This window comes from Portunus trituberculatus, chromosome 28 (assembly GCF_017591435.1).
Source record: "Portunus trituberculatus isolate SZX2019 chromosome 28, ASM1759143v1, whole genome shotgun sequence".
NCBI lineage: Eukaryota > Metazoa > Arthropoda > Malacostraca > Decapoda > Portunidae > Portunus > Portunus trituberculatus.
This window is the reverse complement of record NC_059282.1, coordinates 2,249,770-2,265,272: the sequence shown is the minus strand read 5'-3', so window position 1 is coordinate 2,265,272 and position 15,503 is coordinate 2,249,770. Positions and strand designations below refer to the sequence as shown.

Below are 15,503 nucleotides of genomic sequence, written 5' to 3'. Positions count from 1 at the left end.
TTACTAACCGCTCTCTATGGCTATGCTTAGTTGTTACTAACTGCTCTCTATCCACTTTACTCTGTAACTATAAATTTATCAGTATATTTGTACATTTGAAAAATAAATTAGTAAATAGTCTCAGTGTGTTTTAACTCACCTTTCTCTCATACACATGGAGGGGGAAATCTGGATGGTTGAACTGGGTGCAGGGGGAAATGACAGAAAAAAGTTTGGGAACCACTGCATGATTAGACCAAACAGAGTGCGTTGCACTAGCACCGAATACTATGTGTCCTGACATGAAAATAGTGAGTGGCAGGAAATCCTGCCAGTCGTCATTAATGTTTGAACGTATCCAGCAATTTCTGGTAGATCTGTTCAGTTACATCAACGACTTCACCCACTGAATAACCAAACTCTGTCAGAAGCCTGTTCTCTTCTTGACCCCACAGTCCTTGTAGGAAGTGATAGGCAATCCCTATTGGATATTTCATCAAAATTTCCCAACATCATAGAAGACAATGAGCAACAGGAGTTGGACTGTGAATGGCGTTCTTTGCTATTGAGTGGTGATGTAGACAGCTTTTTGTCACAGGACGCTAACACAGAGCCTCTGTGGTCTAGAGTCCATACAAGTGGTAGATACCTTACATTCTCTAAATTAGCTAGAGCCTTGCTTAGTGTTCCAGTTTCAAATGCTGACTGTGAGCGAATTTTCTCCTGAGTCAATTTAAAGAAAAACGAGAAGCGAAACAGGCTGTCAAATATTTCTCTGAGAAATGAACTGATATGTGGGGAAGGAGTAAGGAAAGCAGGTGAATGCATAAACTTTGAACCAACACGTGAGATGACAAAAGCAGTGAACAAGCATATATATGATAGATGATGGAATGGTTACTAAAAATAAGCCCATTTTTCTCCACGCTGGCAACAGCACCTTTACAGGAAACAGGCTCAAACAGGTTTCAACGTGAGTGTGAGACACCCTCTTAGTTACACTAATAGCACACATGTACCGTCTAAAAACACTCGCAGACACCTTGAAATACTAGTACAGTACGTACATTACGCTAAATATGACGAAAGAGCCCGGCACCGGGTTTCCTTCTCCTCTTTCATTTCTCTCTTCATCCTCACATTAATAGTACACACCTGTCTAAAAACACTTGAGTGAAAGCTTGGAAATCTTGTAAATTACGCCAAATATGACGAAGACGTCCAAGCACCGGCTTTCCTCCTCCATTTTCCCTTCCCCGTCCTCTTCCTCTATTTTTCCTTCCTTCGTCCTCCTCACACCCTGTTGCCACTACTAATACACATCTGCGTTTAGAAACACTCGCAGACACATTGGAAACCTTTAATATTACGTTAAATATGACGAGGAGAGCCAGAGGTACCGACGTTCCTTTCCTCCTCCTCCTCTTCCTTTATTTTCCCTTCCCTCCTCACACTTCTACAACCAATACTGGTACATTCTTATGTCTAGAAACACCCAAGAGACCTTGAAAAGCTTGTATATTACTCTAAATATGGCGGAGTGAGCCTGGCCGATCGGGAAAAAGGGCATCAAGCGCTCGGTCTGTTGACATCACTGACGAGCTCGCGATGTCACAAGTCTCGTAAAATATGTTATGCAGTTAATTTTGAAAATCGGACTTTTAAATACTGCACATAGACTATATTCCTATACATATTTAGATTCCTCGTATCTTTTAGCAATAACCAAGAAAACAAAACACTTCAAACGTGAGTAATAAAATTACTTGAAAGATCTTAGTTCTTAATATCTAGCCAAATACTTAAGGATAAGTGTCTTGAAATATCCCTCTTAAAATGTTCAAATCTCAGGTAGGAGGAAATACAGATACAAGCAGGAAGTTCCCAAGTGTACTAGGAATAGAATGAAAGATTAAAAGTACTTCTTGCCTCTTACACTAGAGAGGTGGACAAAATACAGGGAGGGAGGTGAAGAAAATAAGTCTACCAAGGAAATACAGGAGCAGACAGGGAATTCCAGAGATTACTAGTGAAAGGAATGAAAGATTGAGAACATTGTGGTTAACTGTTGAAAGTTGGTTTGGTTGATATGTTTTTTTTTTTTTTTTTTTTTTTTTTTTTTGATGAAGGCAAGGAGGGATGATTTAAATGCATGTAAGATTTACTTACTGTAGTTGACTACCCTGCTACAATAAAATAGTAAGGCTTGAGAGAAATTTGCTAAATATGAGTAAGGCAGCCCATAATCTGCTGGCAGGCCAGACCATCTTGTATGTAAGTCTATAGAGTAAATTGTAGAAAAGGGCTGAGTCATCTGTCATGTGCAGATATGGTATAATACTTAAAAAATTTAGTGATAAGTGTATAGATGAAAGATCACATCTTTGGGATGTAGGGTAAGCAATGAGGGAATGAAGAGACTGTCCACACCCACCTTATTCTACCATGTATCAACCCTGGGACCTCTCATTTGTGCACTAAACATTATGTTACATGATACTCCCACAAGATCAGTCTGAAGGACATCAGTATACAATTAAGGAATTTTGTTTTATTATTTCACAGTAATACATATCCATAGTATTATACACAGGTGCATAATTAAAATAGCTACTTTTGATAGCATTACCTCATAAAAACTTAAAGAAGATATTCTAGACAAGAAAGTCCTTATAAAACACATTACATATCACAATATGCAGCTCACTGTACAACCTGAAGCCTTGACAGGTTCTGCCGCAGGGAATGGGGACTTGCCACACATGCATTTCAACCATTTTTCCTAAGTCCACTATAACAGAAAATTGTGTTAAAGTGCAAGTTTTTCCATTTGTTTTGCTTTGGCATGTAGTAAATGGTTATTAATGATTTTTTAAGCATTCTGTTCTTGTAATGTGCTATCTTGCTTGAGAGAAGACCCCTTTGTGAAAATATAGATACTACATGAATAAATCCAAATGAACTGCAAGTGTAGCTGTACAATATTAAACCATTTCAATATCAATTCAATATAAAAGCACTCTACACCAACACTGCTACTCAATTTTATGAAAACAATCCCCACTATGGGCATCACATTCAATGTGGCTGTCAGCCTGAACAGCACAAACTGACTTATACCAAAGGACTAAATAGGAGCCAAAGTTACTTTCAGCAAATAATACTGCAAGCCCATATTTGCATATATATTGGCAAATATTTACAAAAATATGTAGTTTTAATAATGTTATGTTACTGATATGAACTGAAATAAATTAAATGACTGCGTAAGAGTTATCATTATTCCAGCCTTAGAAAATACAATGTACGTACATACTCAGCATATTGCAATCTATTCAACAAGTAGCTTTCATCCTCTCCCCTTGTACCAGCCCTTCCAAAAATCTGCACTGTACCCTCCTCTCATCTTTGGTAGTGTATCACTAATTTGGCAACACTTCACACTTGAGTCACTGCAGCAACTTCTATTCTCATCTATTTCAACAAGATATTTCATTGGTTTACTCTATGCATTTTTCTTAGAACCTCTGATAAAATAAATATATTTATAAATAAGGTTCCCGTAATGCCATGATGTCTTTGCACTGATGACCTGCCAGGCCAAAATCATAACACATTTGATTGTATACAGTAGTGAAAACAAATACAATTCTTCTCAGTACAGAGTGAAGCCCTTTTTCTGTGACTTAAATTTAAGTTAAGGTTCGTTGGTTTTAGTTCCAGCATCCATCACATTTGGTGCTTTCCAGAATGTCAGCCAGGTGAACCCAACTCACTATTGTGATGCAGCAGTAACCTTCCAGTAAACAGCTTAAACTTGTGCCCCGAGCAAGACTCAATCTGCTGACCTTAGCAATGCCAGGGCAGTGCATTACCACAATACTAGCAAAGTTATAGCAAATTTATTATTTTACAAATACTCAACAGAAATCGATGTGAATAGCAGAAAACTTAATAAACAAGGGATTCCTACACAGAGGTATCCTGAAGAAAGACTGACATCACTACATAAACAAATACCATTAAAAACTTCACTGTGCTGTAAACATTGTAAAATGATACCTTTGGCGCCTTTGTGGTCTTGACACTTGGAAAGACAGAATATTGCTGCACACTCATTGCCATCCTGATGAATACCAAGTGGATTGCCACATCACATTCAAGAGAGCACATGTGGAAAAAAAAAAAAAGCCACCCTCAACTCATCACTAATATGTATCTGTTCCTCTCTCTCCCTCCCACCCCACACTCTATCACATGCCAGCCACATCCTGAAAGCTCTATCCAATTATTTATTTCCCACAATGAAGTTGCTACATTAAAATTTTTCCTACAAAACTAATACACAGTGTCCTCGGGAGCCCCACAGCCGCCAGGTGCCACACTAAAGAAACTGTACATGGCTGCCTGTCTCCTGGAGGCCATTGATCTACTCCTATTATCTCACAACATATAATCTGACTTTACATTTATTATAAAAAGAGTTTTATATAAAAAGGATACCTACTCTTATCCATACAATCATACAAGTTAAGAACTACTGGGCTGCTGAGTCCTGAAGTATTGTATTATATCCATATAATGTACTTTGAAGACTACTGAGTATTTTATAATTCACTTGATGTACATACCTAACTTTCTGTTCTAAAAAAATAATAACAATAAAAAAAAAAAAAAAAAAAAAAAAAATGACGGTTAATTTCTCTTATGCAAATAATTTCAACAATCCCTTTGATATTACAAACCTTCCATGATACATGAAAGTTCAGTGATTCATGACCTATTCTCTTGGGCAAAGATAATCCTAGAAAAGTAGAAGATGAATATTAATAGTACTCAATAAAAAAAAATAAATAAATAAAAAGAAAACATCTAAAAATGTTGATACATTTTTCTTAATTTGTGTACATAGATTCAGATTTAAGGAGTCTCCACAACACATGTCCACTCGTCTTTATCCAACCCTTGCACTCTCTTTCATGGTGGATTCATCTACCTGCTATCCACATGGGAGGAAAAAAAAAAAAAAAAAAAAAAAAAAAAAAATCCACAGCTTCCCTCTAACCACTGACCAAACACCACCTTGGCCCATCGCCTCCTCATCCAGAATGATATCAAAACTTACCTACTGTTTTGTCCCTACTAGGCACCACAGCCATTCCATCACAAACCATCCTAGTCCTTTCCCACCAAACCAATAACCTATTCCTTTCCCTACTATACACATTATCCCAGCATGTTTCTTCTGTAAAGTAATTTTTAAAAAGGTTTATTAAGCAGCAATTGCTGTTATGTATAAAAGTTATGGTTAAAAAAAAAAAGAAACCATCAACAGAGCTAAGATCTCCATTAAAAAAAGGAGAATGCATGTTGATGGTGACTAAATAAATATAAAATAAATACAGAATAGAAGTCATGCCTCCTTAAGACTTGTTTCTATTCAGTGACTTCCAGGTGCGACAGTCCTGAGCTTCAGGGTTCTATGGGCTACCTGATGCCTCATGAGCTCTAGGTATGCATTGTCACTTTAAAGAGCATCAAATTCTAACTACAAAACTAACCAATCAGGTACAAGCTGTCTAAGTGCACCTTCAAAAAGGAGAAATTAACTACTTAATTCCTGCCCCTAATTTAAAAATGACGGATCAATGAGGACACAAATTCTTTTGTTGTTGTGGTAATGCCATCCTGTCTTTTGAATCATTTGTTTTCTTTCTTACCACCACATCTGAGAATCAATGTCAGCTGCATCCATGACCAAGAGTGACACAGGATGTGTCTCATCCTGCTTGCTAGGAACAGTAATACTATGTGATAGGAGGATCCTGACAGCATTCTCAGATGGTTGGTCTCCAAATCCTTTCATTACAAACTCAAAAATTAAATCCATCACCTAAATAAATATTTTGAGATATTACTTATATGAATCTTGTATGAATATAAATAAATGCTACTAGTTTGTCAAAATATACTGCACCATTACCAGTTCTGTTCTGTGACACATTTATGGGTAATCTGAAGAACATTTTAAGGCAGCCATCACTTTGATATGGAAATTTAATGTGCTGTATGAATATAAAACACGGAAAAGATTTATGCCATTATAACTAAGTGATTTTTAAATAAGGTATCTTTCTGGGTTAATTTTTAAATGCAGTTATCAAAGACGGTATTATCGCATTAAGGTGTGCCTTTGAGTCTGTTAACGTCACTGACATTCCTCATCAGAAATTAGTTCAAAATCGTCCTCTAAGTCTGTTGTTGACTGCTGTTGAGAGTCCATTGACCTTGACATTCTAGGAGGAGGCTGGTGGTGACTTGTCTCTCGACTGACTGTGTGTGGGATCTGAGAATTGACTCCACTAGCCTGTCCTATCACAGAAGTTACTAAGTTTTGTCCAAAGGCAGACAAAACATTGCCTGCATTTTGGGCTATGACACTGCTCATTAACTGGCCTATTGGATCCACAGCTGGAGCAGACTGTAGGGCAGCCTGTGGAGAATACTGAGGTTCTGCTCTCAGCTGTCCTCGTTGCTCAAAAGAGAGGCCTTCCATGAAGGCTTCCTCCTCATCACTACTCTCTCCAAAGTGAGAGGAGACAAACTCCATCTGGTAACGGTCACTGGAGTTGCCTGGGTGTCTTTGGATACTAGGCTTGGGGACGGGAGGACATGGCTCTGGCAGGTCAATATCTGGATCATCCAGATCATCGACACTGTCATGATCATAGGATGGAAAGTCTTCTGGCAGCCCAGTGTAGAAAGGAACAGTATCATCTGTTGGAAAAATCCCAATTAGATTTTAGTGGCTTAAGTTAGTTAACAAAGTATTTAAGCAACTAACATACAGGTAGATAGATCTGATGCTCATTTAGGCTTTCATTTATGAATATGTGAAGTACTGTCCTAAATTATTCTGTGAATCGTGAAGCTATGAATCACGGCTTTCAGTAACTCTGTCTGTTCATGTTATTCACAAATACAGAGGATGTATCACCTACATAAAATTTTCTTACGGACATTCTGAGGTATCACTGGAGTAATAGGACAGCAATACTATGATGCAATATACTCCACAAGACATGACAGAGGAACACAGTGAAGGGATAAAGGAATTGCTTGCCTCTTTACTTTTATTACTACAATGAGGTAAGGCATATTTCAGGTGTCTCTATCATGAGGGAAAGACAAATAAGGAGTCCGCAATAACCACAGGTTACCTCCACGTTTGTCACACAGCTATCTCGCATATGTAATCAATAGAACTTTCTTTCTACAGCAATTAAACAGTTCATATATGCTGACCATATCCCAATACAAGCCAAGCTCTGCCTCTGATACAATATGACAGCAATTTTAACAAGAATTACAAGTCTCTTAGTATGTAATGAAGATTTGGTTAATTTGGACTTTCACTCAACCAACAAACCTCTGATAAGACATGTCTTCTGATGAGAAATGCAGTGAATTAATTGATGGTATACATCTTTTCAGTCGTAAATTAAGATTTTTCGAGTTTTTATATTTTCAACTTTAACTTATGCTTACCTCTTATTCCCAATGATATTGGGGGACCTGCGAGAAATCAGGTTTTTTGGTTGGGGGAACATTAAATCAAATCATGTGTGTTGCAAAAGGGGTTGGAAATCAACAAAATAACATAAAAAATCTCTAGAAACACCTTGAAGGGGAGAGACAGCAGTTGCGGCAAATGTTGCTTTGTTATTGTTGGGCAGTGTTGCCAATGATTCGCTACTCTTGGATTTTGGAGCCATTGCAAAGGCTATGCCCTGATCTTATATGTGGATTCTCCCCAAGTGTTACAAACTAAACCCAACATCATAAACTCGATTTAATGCTCATCACTAACCAAACCCAACATTATGACCTTCTAGCCAAGACAGGGTGGGGGTGGGGGTGCCCCTCTGAATCCCCTAAAACAGTTACTAACCAACCAAAATATTGTAACCTCAATTTAATGCATATAAAAAAATTCGTTGGTTGGGGGAAACTATAAAATGTCCCAAAAAGGGATTAAAAGCCATTCTAGGTAGTTATAATGTTGGGGTTGGTTAGCAACCCACTAGAGGCATCCAGGGAGAAACATCACCCCCCAAGCTAGAAGGTTTTAATGTTAAGGTTTGCTTAGTAACTCTTGTGGGGATTTCCAAAGAGGTACAGCCACCTCCCTCCTCCCCCAGTTAGGTTATAATGTTGGGTTTGGTTAGTTAGCCTTTGGGCTTTTTGCTAAATAGTGGATACAGCAAAAATGTAGTGAATCTTTGGCAACACTGCTCAACGATAACAAAGCAACACTTGCCACAGCAACTGCTGCTGCCACCATCAAAGTATTTTCAGAGATTTCTTATGTTATTTTGTTTATTTCTGACCTCTTTTGCAACACACACTACTCAATTAATTCTCTCAACCCAAAAAACTTTCATTTCCCCAAGATTGCTGAGAATGAGAGACAATTTGGAGTTGAAGAAACAGTCATAACTCAAAAAACATATATTTGTGATAGAAAAGATGCATACCATCCATCAATTCTCTACATTTCTCACAAAAAAAAAAAAACATATCACATAAGAGATTTCTTGGTTGGGTGAAAGTTCAAACTGACCAAAGATTTTTGGTATTCAAGAAAGAAACTATTATATAATAATCTGTGGACAAATCAATGAATGTGGAAGGGACTAAAAGTGTACCTTTCATAACTCCTACATCTTTTGGCATGCCTCAACATTTCATGCTATTGTGGATGCCATTCTATTGCATGATAATTGAGTCCAATTATGCAAATGATAATAATCAAATGCCAAGGGATTAAGCTATCAAATCTGACACTAGTAATAATGGCAGGGCAATGCATAATAATGAAATATAAAACTGCAGTAACCTATAACAAGTCAGTATTATTTCTTATTTCACATCAAACACAGGTAAATTTTCTTATCACACAGGTACAAAACATTACTAACCTGCTCCTGACACACGTGATGCGATAGAGTCGTCATCTCCTGGAGATCCCTTGCGTCCTTTGCGCCTCCTGGCAGAAGCACCACCACCATTCTTGGTCTTACCTCCAGCCTCTTCAGTCTGTTCAACCTCCAAAGGGTCCTGACTCATCAGGGGCACATCCAAGGCTGCTTGAGCCTCCAGAGACTGCAGCTCTGGCATGAACTCAGAGATATCACTGTCCAGAGACACATGGGAAGTCTCTGCAACCAAACAATGCATGAGACATCATATGAGGTAAATGACTGAGTATAAAAGACATCATGATAATTATTTTCAATCACATATGCTGGTATATACTATATATATATATATATATATATATATATATATATATATATATATATATATATATATATATATATATATATATGATTGGTATTTATTTAAATTTTGAAATTATAATTCTAACAACTGTATAATGTAATCATCATTGACATTATGAAAATCAAAGAGAATGCCTAGATTCCTGAAAAAAAAAGTTTTTAGTGAGAGTAAGCCAATTACTAAGTAAATAACTTCAGAATAAATCACTTGCATCAGTGTAAAAGTACAACTGCTACATCTGAGAGGCAGAGCATGAGAAAGCACACCTACCCATGCCTGCAGTGTCCCCTCTAAGGGCTGCACGCATCCTGCTCAGTCGCTCATAGAAGGAATCTGGGAGCACGTGGAGGAAGATCCCTGGCCCAGTCATTGCCAGCATAAGCAGGTTGTACACCAGCACCACACCAGGCACCAGGTAGCCCACCACACCGCACAGACTCAGCACCGTGGTCATAATGGCACAAAACTGTAATGTATAACACAACAATTACCAAGGTAAACAAGAATGCTATATAAGTACATAAACAAATAACTAAATGAAGATCAGTGAATAGTAGTGTAAATAGAGCACACAACAGTAAACCTGAAATATTTTGTATTTCTGTTCAATTTGGACTTTCATCGAACCATTGACTTATGTTTTTCCTGGTGAGAAATGGGCATTGTCCTAATACAGATGTCCCTCCAGGTCTCCTCATTTCCCGGCTCCCCCTTCACAGCTCTTTCACGCTGATTTGACGTCACATATATGAAGCCACCATATATGTAGCGAATGAGGGAATAGGAAGAACCTGTGTGCATGTGTGTTGTTGACTAATAGCGTAGTTTCAGTATGTGACGTTAAATCAGCTGCGTGAAAGAACTGTGAGGGGTAGCCGGGAAAAGAGGAGAGCTGAAGGGACGTGTATAATGGGACAATGCTGAGAAATGTATTGGATTGATTAATGGTACAGTATTCAGTATTTCTATTGCAAATGAATATCTTTTCATCAATGACTGTTTTTCAACTCCAAGTTATACTACCTACCTCTCATTCCCAGTGATCTAGAGGGACTTGTAGGAAATCATGGTTTTTGGGTAGGGAAACATCAAATCGAGTAATGTGCGTTGCAAAAGAAGTCGAAAATCAACGCAATCACATAAAAGATCCTTGAAAATATGTATATTTATGGGGGAGGTGGCTGCAGCGAGCGTTCATTTTATTATTGTGAGCAATGATTTATTACATTTTCGGCTGTGTCCACTAGATTTGGCGAAAACCCTAAAGAGTAGCTAACTAAACCCAACATTATAACCTATCCCGGATCCCACCCAAAGATTACTAAACAAACCCTAACGTTTAAACCTTCTAGCCGTGGGGCCAGTGACCCCCCGATCCCCAAAAGGTTATTATGGTAAACAAATCCAACAATATAACCTCCTAAAAACCCTTGTAATGCTTTTTCTTGGAACAATTTATAGCTTCACCTAACCAATGATTTTCTGACGTGCATTAAATCAAGTTATAAAGTTAGGAATTGTTACTAACCTTTTTGGGGAGGCGGAAAGGGCAACCCCTCACGGTTAGAATGTTAAAATGTTGGGTTTAATTAGTGATGAGCATTAGATCAAGGTTATAAATGTTTGGTGTGGCTAGTAACCCTTGGGAAGGATGCAAATGTAATGTTGGCCTTTGCAACAACCAAAATCCAAGGACAGGAATTGTTGGCAAAGCTGCTCAACAATAAAAAAAAAAAAAAAAAAAAAAAAAATAAATATATATATATATATATATATATATATATATATATATATATATATATATATATATATATATATATATATATATATATATATATATATATATATATATATATATATATATATATATATATATATATATATATATATATCAAAGTATTTCCAGAGTTTCTTTTTATGTTATTTTGTTGATTTTAGACCTCTCTTACAACGCACACTGCTCGAATTAGTGCTCCCCCACGCAATAAATAAATAAATAAATAAATAAAAAAAATTCTCACAGGTTCCCCAAGATTGTTGGGATTAAGAGATGGATAAAAGTTGCAGTTGCAAGTCATAAGTCTAAAATATACATTTATGACGGAAACACTGTATACTATCAACGGAAACACTGTATACTATCAATCAATTACCTACATTTCTCACACAAAAAGTCACATCAGAGTTGGGTGAAATTCCAAATGTACCACATTTTCCATTGCGATTAACAGTATCAAAAAATTATTCATTCATCAGATGATCGTCATAATTAGTGGTTCTCCAATAAGAAAAGGGAAGAGAAGGAAGTAGGAACCTAAGAATGATAATGAAATGAAAATTCCTATAAGCGTTTAAGCGCTGAAACAACCAATAAGCATCCGTGTGAGGGTCCTCGAGAGGCAAGTGATGCGTGCGGTGCATGTCAGCAGTGCTGGGGACTGCCGCTGGACTGCTGGGTCCCCTTAATCCGCTGTTTGTTTACTTCTAGGTGGCTTTCTCGATGCGCTACGAAAAACTGTGTGGGGGACCGCTGGGAATGACTAAGAAACATCAACTGCTCTATTTCCATCCTTCCTTCCTGCTACATCTTTTCTTGCTAATTTTTCCCCACATGTATCGTCTGCTTCTGTTCTGGGTGACATCCAAGCAAGGAAGGAAGCAGACAGTACGTAGCAGCTACGGCTTTGTCTCCACACACACACACACACGCACACGCACACACACTGGTGGCGCGGCATGAGGTGATGACTCGCTTTAGATAGCAGGCCACGGGAAACACGAGAGAAGGAAGCGGGGTGGGGGGGGAGATGAAAGTAGATGATTAAGAAAAAAAAAAAAAAAAAAAAGAAAGAAAGAAAAAAAGAAAGAAATTGTCAAAACAGGAGCTAATTCTGGCACCCACGCCATAATATCTATTTCCACACACAAGTGCAGAGTCATGGCTACGTAAATTTCGCTAGTTTTCCAAGAAGCAGAGTTACAATATTCCGCCGGCACACACGAGGAGGAGGGGTTCGCAGGTTACGTAGACGCAGGCAACACGTGGGTGCCAATGTGGGGGAGGAGGCGAGGTGGTAGCGTGCCAGGGTGATGCGTGGCGTGGTTTACAGGGTGCCAACCTCACACAGGGGTCATGAGTTCCCGACGTACTGCTGCGTCAAAGGCAAATACTCTCTCTCTCTCTCTCTCTCTCTCTCTCTGTCCACCTGCATCACTGGTCAGCACCTGTGTAAAGCGCCACGTTGCCTCGAAGAACAAACCACAAGGTGATGACAAAATGAATACCTGGCAGAGAGAGAGAGAGAGAGAGAGAGAGAGAGAGAGAGAGAGAGAGAGAGAGAGAGAGGGAGATTCTTGTTACCTCTCCATAACACTTGCACGTATTTTTTCTTTACTCACACTGTCATTTTTTTCTTATTTTTAATCACAAGTGGTAGAATTTTTCTCCTATACGTAAAAGAATTCTGGGTTTAAGCAGACAAAGAGATAGAATTTGAATAATATAGACTACAGCTTGTGTTAATTTCTATCGGCGTTGCCGTTTCAGACTTCAGTTTCGTCTTTCTCTTTGTCTAGCATCCATGTTCACGCAGTGGATTCACCTCATTTTATTGGTATTTCTCTCTTTCTTCTCCCATATACTTTTCCTTTCCACTGTCTTCTTTATACCAGGGAACACAATACAACTCACCATTCCCTCCACTACTGTATTGAGTGGAGAAAATAAACTGACTCATTTCCTTTAACAAGCTGGCAATATACAACTTCTTTTCGGTCTTTCTCTTTCTTCTCTCATATAGTTTTTTTTTCCAATACAGTGATACTCAATACTCCTTCCATTACTAAATTATGAATAGAGATTTAAATTTAAGCTGACCCATATTTCTCCAACAGGCACTACACGTTTTTCTTTTCCTCCATTTCTCCGTACGCAGAGACTTTTGGGAATGTCACCTTGTAACTGTCGCCCGCTCAAGAACTTTCCGAGAGCACGAGGAGTGGCTTGCATTTTTGGGGTTATGATCTTATGCTGTAAACGTGTCCTCGTCTTCCCTATTCTAAAGAAGCTCTCCTAACACTAACGATGGGCTTCAAGGTTTATATGATTGCAGTGACTGATGGTTTAGCAAGAGTTCCTTATAATCACTGAAGAAAACACCAGTAAGAATGAGACTCTTCACCTCTATGCCCTATGAAAATACTTCTAACGAGAGAAGAGTGTTTCAGAATACGAACCTTAGTTTATGTCTAGTATTTATATGGCAATCGCATGAGTTGCATAGCTTACAAAAAGAAAAGGAATTATTCCCATTGTTTTACAAGTTGCTTTTGACACGCTCCCAAACACAAAGCAGTGGTCAAAATTTACTGTGGAATTTGATCATGCGGTCGTAATTTTATTGATGAGGTAGCAAAGGAAAAAAAGAGTGACTGTTTCTTTAAACGGCTTAAGCTTTCACTAGATTTTTCAGGGTGACATGATAAATCAAGATTGCATTTTTTTTCTTTTTCCTCATTATAAGAGACGACTTTCTGCCTGACCAACGCTAGAACCATGCAAACACGCTTGGAAACTCTTATGACATCCACCGCAGCAAATTAACCCATTGTCTTGAAGTTATCCATCGAACAATGCAAAAATAACAAAATAACCATGTTCCCTCCCATTAATAGTTCACGATTTTTACATAACCATCACTAGAATCACGTGAACAACCTAAAAACATCAATACATCCTAAAGCAGCATGTTATCTTATTTATTTTCGAGATAATCCGCTGCTAATACTCAGAACACCGTGGGAATAACACATAAATAGAATAGATAAATAGTTTGCATGGACATAAAAAAAACCCGATATCAAAGTTAATTTACGCTTCATTTCCCGGAGCTATTTAAAGGCCTGCAGTATAAAAATAACCTTAAAAAGAGTTAAAGGTGAAGTGAAAAAAAAATCAAGAAGTATACAAGGGATTAAAGCAGCACACGTAAGGCGCTGCAGCATAAAGGAATACGGGGCGATGCGGTGAGGAAGAGAGTGGCGGGTAGGCAGTGTCTCCGCCTCTATCAACACTAGGCTGGGACATATGAGCGAGTCGACACACACCTGGCACCGGGAAGGGAGCCTGCGGGAGGGAGGAGTGGAGGGGGAGGGCAACACCACGCATCACCACAGCCTAACTCTTCCACTTATTGCGCAATTTGTTCTCTCTCTCTCTCTCTCTCTCTCTCTCTCTCTCTCTCTCTCTCTCTCTCTCTCTCTAATGGGGCAGTGGCGTGCGAACTCTGGTGACGAAATCTAGAAACATTTCACTTAGATGAGGTTAAGTGAAGTAAACGCTGAAAAGGAAAGAAAGATACGCCGTGATTCTACTAACTATTGTCTGTATGTATGTCTGTCTTTCTGTACCTCTTTCACTTAAGAGTTGGGGGAGGCGGGGGTGATGAATGGTGTAGGGTGTACATACCACGTTCGCTACACCTGCCTCGTACACCTCCACGCCTCATTACTCACACAGACGGACAGGTGAGCAAAAATACCGACACATTCCTAGGAGGGTGCAATAAAAAAAAAAGAGAGAGAGAGAGAGAGAGAGAGAGAGAGAGAGAGAGAGAGAGAGAGAGAGAGAGAGAGAGAGAGAGAGAGAGAGAGAGAGAGAGAGAGAGAGAGAGAGAGAATCATGTGCCCTTTGTTTTCTTCTACTAAGTTCACGGACGAAGTTAGTCACGTCATTTACACCCACACTCGCAGCTGCCTACACACACACACACACACACACACTCTGACATTTACTCCGTCGTCTAATCAGCTGATCGCATGAAAACACACCACGTGGAGGGGCAAACCCAACCACAGCAAAAAGATACTGTTTACTGCGGTACACGTTCAGAAATAGGAGGGCGAAGGGGCGTGACATTATTGGAAGGTACGAAGATGACTGGCGGAAAGGAGAAATAAAGGGGAAATAGGAAAGAATAAAGACATAAGGGGAAGAGAGGGTGATGCAAGGGGAGAAAGACACACAGAGAAGCAGAATGAGGAAAAAAGGAGTATTGAAAGGTACAAATGAGAAATATAAAAACATACAGACAAGAAGAATGAGGAAAGATGGGAAGAAAGGAAGCAAAGACCGAAAGAAAGGGTAAGAAAGAGAAGTAACGAATGAAGGAAAGAAAGGA

The 15,503-nt window shown here is 38.7% G+C and overlaps 1 protein-coding gene across 1 annotated transcript in view; it reads right to left on the bottom strand.

The window, feature by feature from the left end:
- Positions 1–2,515: 2,515 nt before the first annotated feature.
- LOC123510242 (reticulophagy regulator 3-like) overlaps positions 2,516–15,503 on the bottom strand; it is a 37,575-nt gene continuing 24,587 nt past the window's right edge. The window contains exons 4-6 of the mRNA XM_045265203.1: positions 9,595–9,790; positions 8,961–9,200; positions 2,516–6,756 (exon numbers count right to left, since the gene is read on the bottom strand). Coding sequence (XP_045121138.1) covers positions 6,188–6,756; positions 8,961–9,200; positions 9,595–9,790 — 1,005 coding nt within the window. The 3' untranslated portion in view covers positions 2,516–6,187. The remainder of the gene's footprint in view (positions 6,757–8,960; positions 9,201–9,594; positions 9,791–15,503) is intronic.